This window comes from Ictidomys tridecemlineatus, chromosome 2 (genome assembly GCF_052094955.1).
Source record: "Ictidomys tridecemlineatus isolate mIctTri1 chromosome 2, mIctTri1.hap1, whole genome shotgun sequence".
Lineage (NCBI taxonomy): Eukaryota > Metazoa > Chordata > Mammalia > Rodentia > Sciuridae > Ictidomys > Ictidomys tridecemlineatus.
In genome coordinates, this window is record NC_135478.1 from 126700149 (window position 1) to 126713261 (window position 13113).

Below are 13113 nucleotides of genomic sequence, written 5' to 3' on the forward strand. Positions count from 1 at the left end.
CATGAGACAGAGGAAGCATGCCAGTTTGAGTCTCTCTTCTTTGTCTTATAAAGCCACTAATGCCATCATGGGGACCCATTCTCATGACCTCCTCTAACTCTAATTACCTCCCAAAGACCTCACCTCTAAATTAACCTATAAATCTGAGGAATAAATGGCCAACAAATGGACTTTTGGTTGACACTTTTGAACTGCAGCTATTGGAGAAAGCAGTTTCTGTCCACTGATACTCAATGTGCAGTCCATGAAACATTTGAAAATTTCAGGTCTCAGGTCCTACCCCAAACATACCCCAAACATGGTGGGGGGCCAGGGCAGGACCTTCCTATAAATAATGAATCCGAATTTTCATTTTAAATTCTTCCAATTAAAATGTGACCAATATATATTACAGAGATTGAGAATCAATGTGGTAAGACTCATAATTCTATAAATAGAATTTATAAGAAGGTATATTTTAATACTAATGCAGTATCAAGACAAAGTGTTTTGCAATAACTAAGAAAATACAAATTGGACATTTCTTATTTATCATTATTGTACATGTAATACTTTTTTCACTTTATTTTCAGCTTTACATAGTATTCTATTTTATAATAAAATTATAAATAGCATTTAAATTATAAATTATTAAATAGCATATTTCATAATACGCTACAAATATTACATGCTATTTTGAATTATAAACTTCTATTCTTTAGAAATACCCAGACTCAGGTATTTTGTTATAGCAATACAAAATCATCAAGATGCCAACTTATAGAAATAAAAAATGAGGTAGAGAAGCTAAGTGATTTTCCCAAATTCTTTCAAAGCTAACATATTTTACATCAATGCATTAATTGCCATGTGAAAGTTTGTGTTTTCCTCTAAGTTTTCTAAAGCAGCAGAAATCCCTACCAGGGTTATGCCTTTCAGGTATCAAAACATGAATAAAATGAGAAGAATTCAGTCAACAACCTTCTTCTTTCCCCAAATTGATAATAAGACTATCCTGACTCCTTAGTGTTGCAAGCTTTGTTTTTAACTGAGAAGTACTTTAGTTTGAAACTGCTGTAAACTAGGGTAGGTAGGTGAGGTAGCACTAACCATGAGGAAGACAGGTTGCTTTGCTGGGGGCCAGGGCAGAGCCTTCCTATTCTAGAGAGAGTAGACCAGAGGGCAACTAGCTCCTTGAAGCTCCTGAGCACAGAAGGTACCAGTGGCTTCCCCTGTCTAGTGACATCGTGTTCAGCCTCTCAGGCTTAGAGACTTGGCAGTGAGGTACTTGCAAGCCTACAAGGTGATGTGCAAGCCTGCCTATTTCAACACAGGAGAAGGACAGTACTGTACTCCAGGGGGGTTGTTGCTTCCTTTCTCCTCTGGGGAGGATAGAAAGCAGTCTCTAGTCACCTGAGAATGTAGGCCAGGGAATGCTTGTTCATCCTCCAAGAGGATATGATCTCATGACATTAGTTTCCCTGACACCTTCACTGCAAACTAAGTCAGTCTCTCCATATTTCCCAAATAGAATCTCTAGAGCAAGAATCGAAGACACTGGGGCACTGTTTCAATCTAGACCATTTCATTGGTCTCTCACTAGCCTCTGAACTGGCTCCTTTGGGCCAGGTAATTATCAATAGTCCAGTCAACTAAAGAGGAAGAGAGGTGTAGTCTTACATTATAAATCATAGTGGAGTTGGTAGGCAGTAAGTTTATTCATTGGGTGAATTATTATAACTTCGAAGTAAAAAAAAAAAATTTGAGAAATTCCATGTATATCTTGTTTCAGCAAAGCCAAGACTTATTTCCTCTAAGCCATTTTCTGGGTTCAACTATGCCTTGTGCTATTTCTTTAGAGCTCAGTGTGGTAAAGACTTTTAGGGACCTAACCAAGGTGGAGAATAAGGGATGGATACCTGCAATTCATAGCTGCTGCCACACAAGACCATTTTATGTAGGGGCCAGGACAAATTGCAGAGCATACCTAATATTTTTATAGGGAGTAAAAAAAATGTGGTTTAAGTAAATTTCAAAAATAATCTTAATAAAATCTGTACTAAGAAATAGTACACTTGGGGCTGGAGATATAACTCAGTTGGTAGAGCGCTTGCCTTGTGTGCATAAGGCCCTGGGTTCAATCCCCAGCACCACCAAAAAAAAAAAAAAAGAAAAAAAAAAAGAAATACACTTGGAATATTCAGGAGATAGCAAGGCTATAAGGAGATGTTGTCCTACAAAGGTACATACAAATATGTCTACTGATAGCTTCTCCTTACCAGCAGCTGCAGAGCCCAACCAAGTTAAGGACTTGCCAGAAAATGTCCCATTTTTCTTGTGCATCAGGACCTCTATGATACTGTTAATCATTTGAACAATTTCATGATAGCGGTTCATTATAACAAAAAGCATTTGAGCCTCTACTCATGACAGACACTGTGCAGGTTTTGATGTGAAAAGTGAGTGGGATGGAATCCTTATCCCTAGAGCTCAAAGAGGAAGGATAAACATTAAACAAAGATCTGCTCCTAATAGTACAAAAGGTGTGGGACCCAGCAGGCCCATCTCTGTCCGGGCCGAGTCCTGGGTCTTCCCATTCTTAGCCGGTAGTTCTCAAAGGCCAGCATGCCAGAACTGGTCTGAGCTCAGGTCATTGCAGAACCACCAGAGTTATCTGATTCTGGTCGGGGCCCTCAGCATTTCTGGCACTATTGCAGAAGGGATGGATCCTACCAGTCTGAGGACAACTCTGAGAAAATCACTCTACTGGGTGGGTGGCCTTGGGCAGCATATTTTGTATACTGCTCTGGTATGTGAGTGAGTAATAAAAAGAAGGTTGAGTCTCCCAAATTATAATGATGAACTTACTTGAAGAGTGTGCAGGACACACAGGTGGAAATGTCTGGTGAACAGTTGAGGACACGAGTCTGGAGTTCAGACAGTATGTTGACTGTAGTCATCAGTGGGAAGGGAAACGGCATGCCTCTGGAAGAATTACAGGATGGGATCAGGAAGACCATATTCTCTCTCTTTCCCCCATCACAGTCAAACACTCTTATAATTTGTCTCCAGGAATTTTCACGTACACTATTCTCCCAAGCACTGATGATCCGTAGATTTTGTGGACTTCTCAGGCACCTGCTCTCTTGGAAATTGTCTTTACAACTTCCCTTTCTTTGCTTGTGGTCTGTCCTGGCCCTGCTGGCACCCCTCTCTCCTGGAGGCTGTATCAGTCCCTGGCTCCCTCTCTAGAGTTCTCAGCCTTGGGTACTGGATAGTGAGAACTCTAGGCTGGATTTAGGTAGGGGAGAGGACAGTTCTAGGACCTAGAGAAACAAAGTGCTGAGAAGAAGGCAGAGAGGATTCTGGAAAAACAAAGGGATGAGGCTGCACCTGCTGTGGCCGAAGAACTCTGCCTGAGACTTCTCCTCAAGAGGATGTTTCCAAGATCTTTTGATTAGGATGACCATGTTGAAAGACAGCACACCATCGGACTGTGATCTTCATCTAGAGAGAAAAGTAAAAAAATCCTTACTCTATAACCATGTCTTTATATTTAAGCTTAAGAATTCTGAAGAGTAGCTAAGGAAAGGAAAAGATCAGACATAGCCAGGGCTGGAACCCATCATCAAAAGAGGCTGTGCATGGAAACTGTACTCTAAGGTGTTGTGGCTGACTTGTATCTCCCAAAACCCACAAGCCCTAATTCCAATGTGACAATATCTAGAGATGGGCTACCTAAGGAGGTTATTAAGGTATCTTAATCCAATAGGAATGATGTCCTTATAAGAAGAGGAGATTAGGTTTGAGTGTGTCCCCCCAAGGGTTCGTATGTTGGAGGCCTGGTCTGCAGTGTGACAATGTAAAGAGGTAGTAGAACTTTTAAGAGGTGGGACCTAGCAGGAGGTAATCAGGTCACTGATGGTGCTGACCTTGGAAAGGCTGCGTTCTCACAGACTGAATTAATTCCCATGAGAATGGGCTGTCCCTCTTGCTCTCTGGCTTCCTATTTTACCATGTGACCCTCCTCACTCTCTTTCTCTCTGTACATACACTCTCCATGATGCCATCTGCCACCATATGACAGTTAAAGGAGCTCTTTTCAGAGGATGAATCTATGCGGCTGCCTTGAACTTTCAGCCTCCCAAACTGTGAGCTAAACAAAATAAAAACATAAGAACAAAACCTTTTCTTTAAAAGCACCCAGTTTCAAGAACTTTGTTATAGCAACAGAAAACACCAATATAGGAAGTGATGTGGATGCCAGGCCATGTGGCCCAGTTCCCCTTCCTTGACTAAGGGCCTCATTCTCCCAGCTGCTGTGAGTGTGGATGGCTGCCATCATCCACTGGAGTCTCTCTTCAAGACTGGCCCAACCTTAGGTCCTCTTACTGGGAGCAGCTGCCTCCAACAGCTGCTCAGTGGGGGAGGGTTGGTAATAAGGGCTCAGATTCATTGTACCAAAGCTCCCCATGGGGCCAGCTAAGACATCCTATGACTGCAGTGCTGTTCCACTTCTTCCCCCACCCAATTCTGCTTCCTCCCTTCCCTTCCTCAGGTGTTCCCAAGAATACCCTTCAATGAATGTCCTGCACACTAATCTCTATCTCTGAATTGGCCTCACCTCACCCCAGAACAGCTTACCTACCAGCTGACCCTATTACCAGGCTTATGACCCAAGGTTGGGAGGGGCCAGTCGAGGGCTATGACACTTCCCTTTGTAGAGCATCTGGTTTAATAAAAAATGAGAAAAAAAATTTACTAAAGCAGGATTGCAAAGGTGTGTGGTAGATTCCCAATGTTTTTATATCAAAGACATAAAAACCTTTCATAAAAAGCCAGGCATGGCGGCACACACCTGTAATCCTAGTGGTTCAGGAGTCTGAGACAAGAGAATCGAGAATTCAAAGCCAGCCTCAACAACTTAGCAAGGCCCCAAGCAACTCAGTGAGACCCAGTCTCTAAATAAAATACATAAAAGGGCTGGGGATGTAGCTCAGTGTTGAAGTGTCCCTGAGTTCTATCCCCGGTACCAAACAAAACAACAAGAAGAAAAAGAACCTTTAACCAAAACAGACAAAAGATGCAACAGGATCATGCTATTCATGAGACACTACAAGGCTTAATTATAAGGTATGTATTCACAGTGACCAGTTCTAGAAATGAGACACCTTTGAAATAGGAAAAGCACCCCTTTTCAGTGAGATTCAGGGCTTCATGCCTGTATGTGGTGGTATTAGAACAATGGCCTTGAAGCTCACGGCATCACATGCTGTTCCCTTGAGGATCACTCTCCCAAACTGATGCTGGTCTTGGCTCCTGTCTTGCTGTGGCCAGTATGACCTCAGCAAATGTGACACAGAAACTTGAAAAGCTTTTGCCCAGTGGAGCTCACCTTGAGACAATGTCTGAGTCACTGGAGGATAAAGTCACATGGAGCCCAGGCAGCTGTCCTGGCTTGGAAGCCCCAGACTGTGAAGACGCTGGCAGCCCCCAAGCCCACCTGTGCTCTTTTGCCGAGTAGGAGGGACACCAGTTAATGCTGGTAGAAGCACCACCTGTCTAGGTCTAGTCTAAAGAGGCCCAGAAAATTCTGAGCAAATAAGAGGGTGTCAGGGTTTCATCACTGAGATTTGGGACATGATTTGTAAAATTTCATTTGGAGATAAAATTACATTGAGTTCCCTTCAAGATATGGCCCTCCTGCCTCATCAGTGATCTCCAGCCCTGTGTGAAATGTGGGTTAGACTAAGACGGTAGCCTTGCTTAGGAATATGAATTATGGCACCTATTATGGAAACGGAAATCAAAACTGTAGGGAAACTGGTCAGTGTGGAAGGAGCCACAAAGTCCCCAGGAAGGGTAGGCACAGGGCACATGCTACACAAGTGGAACAGCCAGTAAAATGAAGGACAGGGAGATAACAAGGAGGAAAGAGCAGCCTGTGGTCCACACGTTTCAGGCAGGTTCCTCATCAGGAGCCCTTTTGCTTAGGGTAACTTGAGTGAATCTTTTCTTCCTTGGCTATGCTAAAAGAAGGAAAGGAAAACATTAGTGTTGTAGGAAGATATGTGAAGGGGTTTTTAAAGAAAAAAAAAAAAGCAGCTTGCCCAAGGGTGTTTATTGCAATGCTATTCATAGCAGTTAAAAACTGGAAACAAGCCAAATGCCCAACAGACAAGCATGTGGAGGGTATCGATTCATAGAAAGGGGTGCCTTGAGGCAGCTACAGCCAAAACAGAACATGAAACTCACTCTTCTTGTGTTGAGATGGAACCGTGGACATCATATTGGGGAAAGGCCAAAGGTTATATAAATAGTTGACATTTCAAGTATTTTTTTTTATCTCTTCTTGGAGAATATAAGGAATATAAAGGAAATTTATTCTTCCACCGATGACTGTAAAAAGGGATGTTTAGTGTCATACAGCATGGTTTTCTGTGTTTTCTTTTATACAGTCACTGATATCCGGTTCCACCATCTGAACTTCATGAATGTCCCAGGACTGGAAGTGTATAGTGAGTCCCCCTTCAGGTGAGAGGATTATGGGGTCCAGCTCAAAGCTTACCTGATAGGCATCCCTTGAAAGGACCTGTTAACATAATAAGGTAGGGATGGGGCAGGTGACCTGTCCTGGGCAGGAGGTAGACAATATATTCCTTGGACATTGTCATCTGACAGACGCATTTGTGGCTCTGAGTCTTTTCTTCCCCAGGAAGAAAGTGACTGAGGACCAGAAGGTCAAGTTATCTTCCTGGCAGGAGGAGCACAAACAACAATAGAGCTGAGAGACATAGTAATGCCCAAAACATATGGATTGCTCACATGGAGGTAGAGTCCCTGTCTTAGTTTATTTGCCATTGCTATAGCAAATACCTGATGTTGGATAATGTATAAATAAAAGAGGTTTATTTAGCTCACAGTTCTGATGACTGGAAAGTCCAAATGGCATGGTGCCAGCATCCGCTTAGAACCTCTTGGTCACAGCACCTCATGGCAGATAGCATCACATGGCGAGAGAGAGGGACGAAGGAGGAATATGAGAAGGAGAAAAAGAGAGAGAAAGAGAGAAAGAAAGACATCATATGGTGAGACAGGCAACTAAGAGACTGAGAAGGAGTCAGCCTAGCTCTTCTTTACCAGCCCACTCTCAAGAGAACTAATCCACCCAGGGAAACCAGCATTATTACCTTCATGAGAATGGTCATCCAATCACTTTCCATTCGGCCCCACTTTTAAAGGGACCCAGAATCTTGAAATTTTTACACTGGAGAATTAAGCCTGGACATGAGTCTCGATGTGGACAAACTACAGTGAATCCACAGTAGTTCCCAACATTTACTGATGGTAGACACTGCTGAGCATTCCATGTATACACACTCCATTAATCCTAAAAAGCTTCCTTATGAAGTTGGAGCTGTTGATTCCTGATGTTACAGATGAGTACAGTCATCTGACCATGAGAATAAGTGTCTCACCAAATTGCAGTGTGGGAACTGAGCACACTCCAAGTATTACCAAGGTGCCTTGGGTAGCGGTTATAATAAAATCTAACTGATGAGCACTTTCTGTGGGCTGGCATCTTGCGAGGCGCTTCAGACACATTATCTACTCATTTTCCACCCCATAGTAGATGATCCCTGCATTATACCTTAATGCTCAGCTTGGTGTCTGCTGGTGGCTTCCTCAAGACCTCATGGCAAACAGGGGGTAAAGCCATCCCAAATCCCCAAATCTGTCCTCTTTACTGCAATGGGATTTCTAGATAGCTTTTCTGGAAGCATAACTTGTTCTGCAGGGTTTTGGACTGTACCTATCATTCCCCAAAGACCCTACCATGAGTGATCAGTGATAGCCTCATCTCAGGTTGAGTGGTTGCTGTGGTTCAGATGTGGTTTAAGTGCAGTGTGAACCAAGGGTCCATGTGTAGGAGGCATAGTCCTCAGTGTGCTGGTGTTAAGAAGTGAAGAGACATTAAGAAATGGGAGGTCACTGGGGACCTTGCCCTCAAAAGAGATTAAGGTTCCACTGGAATCTTGCTTAGCTCTCGTGAGGTTTATTAAGAAAATAGCAAACCTGGAACCTCCCCTGGCTTCCTGTCTGGTCATGCAGTCTCTCCCTTTCAAATATTCTCCTGCCATTGCAATGCCATCACCATGAAGTTCTCACCAGAGCTGAGCTGATGTCAGACCATGTCCTTGAACCTCTGGCACTATGAGCTAAATAAACCTCTTTTCTTTATAAAGCTACTCAACCTCAATTATTTCCCTAAAATAATGAAAAAATGGAATAATGCAGTGTGTGTGTGTGTGATGGCGGAGGGATCAGTGTCCCTGATTCTGTGTCTTTTGGGGTTTGTGAGGAATTTGGGCATTGAAATTCGAAGAGACTCTTTAAGAGATATTTGACTAAAATGGTAGGAATGGATGTAGGTGATGTTATTCCTTAACACGTTCTGAAAAGCAATGTATTACTGTGTGTATGTACATATCTTTTTGAAAGACAATACAAATAAAACATCTTATAGAGTGACAAATGCATCTTCCAAAAATGTCCACAATCTGTTTCAGGCCAGAGCTATTGGTGAGCTAGAGGGCAAGGTGGATGGTCCAAAGCCTGCATCGAAGATTTGCAGTCCACTCTCAGTTTCTAGGCTTCCCAACTTACCTTTCCTACTTAGGGAAATCCATATCTTATAAAAGAGTAGAATTAATGATCAAGTAGTCCTACCTAAGTAGGACTGAGTATTTGAAGTACCTTATTCTGTGATAGCAAAAGGGCCAGAGGCTTCTGTGCAGAAAGGTGACCCTTCCCTTTATGAGGTATGTATTGCATACTATCTTAGTGAACAACTAATTTAGTTATAATGCTTTAAGCTGCATATATAAGCAACAATAGTTTAAAAACTAAATAATGGGGACAATTGTCCACCCTTGGAATGTGAGGACCAGGGTTAAGTGGTCTGGGGTGTCTACATTCCTTTGCTGCTCCACTTTGAGGTCCGCATGGTCAGCTTCCTTGTCAACAGATGCCCCATGGAGCCAGAAAGGTTGCCAGCACACCCACAGTTCTACACTTTCTCAGTCACTGCTTGTGTCCAAAAGGAAACTCCTTTTCTAGGCACCCCTGATAAACACCCCTGGCCCAATTTACTCTTTGGTTTGAATTGATTCCCATACCCATTGCTAAGCCAACCATTGTATCTCTGGGGCATGGAATTACTCTGATTAACAGGTATGGTAGAGAAGAGGCAAGCACCACTATCCTTACTGTGCTGCATCTAAATTACCCCCCAGCATGGCTCATGCTTGTAATCCCAATAATAGGGAGACTGAGGCAGGAGAACTGCAAGTTCAAACCCAGCCTCAGCAACTTAGAGAGGCCCTAAGTAACTTAGAGAGACCCTGTTTAAAAAATAAAAATTAAAAAGGGTTGGGAATATAGCTCAGTGATTAAGCATCCCTGGGTTCAATCCCCAGTATCAATCAATCATTTAATCACTGACTTATAATACTGCATACACAATTGTTTCATGCCACTAAGTTTGGGTTGGTTTATTATGCTGCACTAGATTGTTAAATCATTAGGGAAACAATTAAGTAAAATATAAAAATCCATTAAAACAACTCTTAGGTAAAAACTATTTTCCTGATTTTATAGCTAAAGAAATCGAGTTGAAAAGTCTATATAATTTGCCTCAAATCACACAACTAAATAAGAAACAAAGGCAGAATTTGTATCCATTTCTGACTCTAAAGCACAAGTACTTAGAGGAGAATTTACAGCTCCCAAATCAATCCTGCACCAGGACATTGTGAAGAGCTGTCTTCATGGGAGATGGACCCTATTTCCAAAGTCCCCAGTGGCCTCTACAGGAAGAGTCCCCTACCTGTTTATGGGACATGCAGAGATGGGAGCTTTTAAGAAAGCAGCTGCTACGTGCAGTCCTTGCTGATTGCTCACATGGAGCCATGGCTGTCTCCTTGGATTCCAGATGACCCAAATACTCTAGGCCCTTTGACAGTTTGGAGGGTCTATGCAGGCCTCCTTGTGAGAGGCATTCCTAGGGGCATCTCTGTTCTGGGCATCACAGCTTCTCTAAGGAGCCTATTCTAACACTCCCAGAGTCTTGTTAAGGAAGCCTTTATAAGATCATCAATGCTAACCTTCTAATTGCCTTCTTAATTACTTTATATCTGTATAGTGCTTTGCAGATAGTAAGCATTTAATCAGCATTTGCTAACTGAATGAGTCAACTCCAAGGCCACTGGCCCCTGGATGCTCCATAGCACAGGCTTTATAAATGGTTTCTTTTCATCCACTTTTCCTCAAAGACCTCTGCAGATGCTGTGGTTCATCTAATCCTAAGGAGAAAAGGATAGAACACCATAGAGGTGTTCAGGAAGTCAGGTCATACCCCATTCCAAGCAGCGGGATACCCACCTTTTCTATGAACAAACCTTGAACTCTAAGACACTTCCTGCTGGAAGGAAGGTCCATCTTGTTCTTGCCCAGAGACTGACTGCATCTCTATCCCTGGACTTCATTCTATGCACCTGCCTTGCTGACCCTTCCTATCAACTTGCCCTATGTTATACATTTAAAGGACACCTGGTGATGCATCACCTATGGGGTCACTCACCTGTAGGACATTTTGGATCTACTGCCTGGCTGCATTACCCACAGACCTGGTTCCCTTCTTCTTCCTACTGTCAATTTCTGGGTCTACTTAACAAGGTGCTGTCCCCATCCTGTGGATATCTCCGGGCTCCCGGAGGTCAGAATTCCCAAGCTGGCATTATGACTGAGTCCTCAAATTCTCTAAAAGCAAAGGGTCAGTGGGAGGACCAGGGCAGGTTAAAATCTTTCACAGCAATAAAGGACTTAATATCTTCCTCTCCTGGCCCTCCCTGTCCTCCACCTTGCATTCACAAGTAGAAATGAGATCACATTTTATGATCCAAAAATAACTGAGTACCTATCCTAAATAGCAAGAAGTTTATGATATTAAAATCTAATTGCAGAATTTTGCACAAAAGACATCTCATGAGGTCATATGTTGAAATGACTGGTTACATGGCAAATAATAAAACGACAAGAAATGACAGTTGAGACAGCTCAGAATAGAGGGAATAGGTAGGTGGGGCTCAGAGTCAGACAAATGTGCCTTCAAATTCCAGCCCTGTCATTTATTTGTTAAGTGACCTTGAGAAGTCTCATAGCTCATAGCTTCTCTGCGTTGGCTTCCCTAATTATAAAAGTAAAGCATTTACCTATTTACCTAAACATTTATTGTGAGGATCAACTGAAATATGTATTCAAAGTGGCTGGTCTAATGTGATACACACACACATACACATACATATGCTATATATATGTGCTATATATATGCATAAGTATATATTTACTGGCCCATGGATGGATGGAAATATATATATATATATACATACACACACACACACACACACACACACACACACACACACACATATATCCTCTGCCTATGTAGGGCAGACACTAAAAAATGTTGCTGATTTTGAGAATGAAGAAGGAATGAAAAGAAAGATGATAAAATAGAAAGACATGGGAAGAAAGAGAGGGGAAGACAGTTTCTTCTGGAAAAGAGCGTCACGATTGGCCACTTAATCTTCAAATCAGAATGACTACACTTTTGAATAAAAGAGAATAACTCTCTGCACATTATTATAAAACGGCATTGTCCCTCAGTGCAATTCAAACAGTCAATTCAAACTTGACTAACAGAGGTACAATCCTCTCTGCCAAAACTCTATCACCTTCCACCTGGATGGGGCTTCTCAACACTCTAAGTACAACTGTATGATCCTTTAGCCAGTACATCTCCAGGATTATCTGTCCTATTTTCTGTGTAGTCTCACAACCCTTGCAGGCAGATTAATCCTTTTAAAGAGTGGGTGCTGATAATGGAAATACTTTCTGGCTTTAACAATTTAAACATTACTCTAAGGTGTTGCCTTAAAAACATACATTCCTTTACCCCCTCACACACTATGGAAATTGTGTTAATATTAAATCCCCAGTAGTTCTACATTATTTTTTTTAACAATTAAGTAATTTTGTCCTTATTCTGGATTCTTCTATTAGCTATGGAACTTGAGTTATTAAGATCATGAAGTGTTTGGAGATGGAGATATATTTCATTAAGTAAAGTTTATACGACAATGACATTAGTGGTTACATTAACTTCTAATTGAGTTAAAAAGCTGAGTTTTCTCTTTGAGGTTGAAAAATTGCTCATGTTTTATAGGCATAACTAGGTTTGGATACCCAGGGATTTGGAACTGCATGCTATCCCTAGGATTCTAATTCCCAGGTTGTATTTTATTAGGAAGCTACTTCTAAATGAGATGGAAATCTTGGTTTGTTGTTCCTAGAAGGGTCATTTATTTGTCCATGTCCTTTTGGTTGTCTACTCACCAGTCACCCCTATCCTTAACTCTTCTTTCTTGCTATAAAAGTGCCCCAAATACAGAAGTTTAAAATGCCAGATGCTTGGGCTGGGGTGTAGCTTAGTGGCAGAGCACTTGCCTAGCAGCCTAGCATGTATGATGATGCCCTGGGTTCAATTCCCAGTACTAAACACATATGCACACACAAACCAACATGCTCACATCTTCATCTTACTTCCTGCTGGGATGGTCCTTCATGTCATGACACATCCTAGATACTAACATGTGAGTAGAAATCTCCTGGAAGTTTCTGGCATGAGTTAATGGAGAAGAATTGTCCTCTTGTACCCTCTGAACACAGTAGTCAGGAGAACTGATGCCTGAGGCAGCACCTGCTCTGTGATATTGACACCACTGGGGACAGGTCAGGTAAACTTTGCCTGAGGGTTGACCAGAGGCAAAATTGTGCAGTTCCTAGGTTTCTGAAACTAGTTTCTAAAACTAGTTTCCTAGTTTCTGGGTGATGTTGGTGAGCCTTGCTCTGTTCCTTGTAGCCCAAAGCATCTTAATGGTTGTAGTATCCTTTCAACTAAGATCAAGATGTCTCAGAGGGTGCCCTGGGGAGGTGACAAACTCACTAAGCTCTCTGCCACTGTTCCATGATGGCGTCTTCCCACAGTAGCATGGACCTCAAGCTCTCCCTGCA

At 42.2% G+C, this 13113-nt stretch overlaps 1 protein-coding gene across 8 annotated transcripts in view; it reads right to left on the bottom strand.

The window, feature by feature from the left end:
- LOC144375335 (uncharacterized) overlaps window positions 1–13113 on the bottom strand; it is a 41286-nt gene that overhangs the window by 22802 nt on the left and 5371 nt on the right. For 4 of the 8 annotated variants that reach the window (XR_013435020.1, XR_013435021.1, XM_078039743.1 and 1 more), the window contains exons 4-6: window positions 5375–6969; window positions 3373–3486; window positions 2848–2964 (exon numbers count right to left, since the gene is read on the bottom strand). Coding sequence is in view for 6 of the 8 variants with exons in the window: in XM_078039743.1 (XP_077895869.1) it covers window positions 2848–2964; window positions 3373–3449 (194 nt within the window). In the remaining 2 variants the exon portion in view is untranslated. The remainder of the gene's footprint in view (window positions 1–2847; window positions 2965–3372; window positions 3487–5374; window positions 6970–13113) is intronic. The other 4 variants (XM_078039741.1, XM_078039740.1, XM_078039739.1 and 1 more) reach the window with 4 other exon arrangements.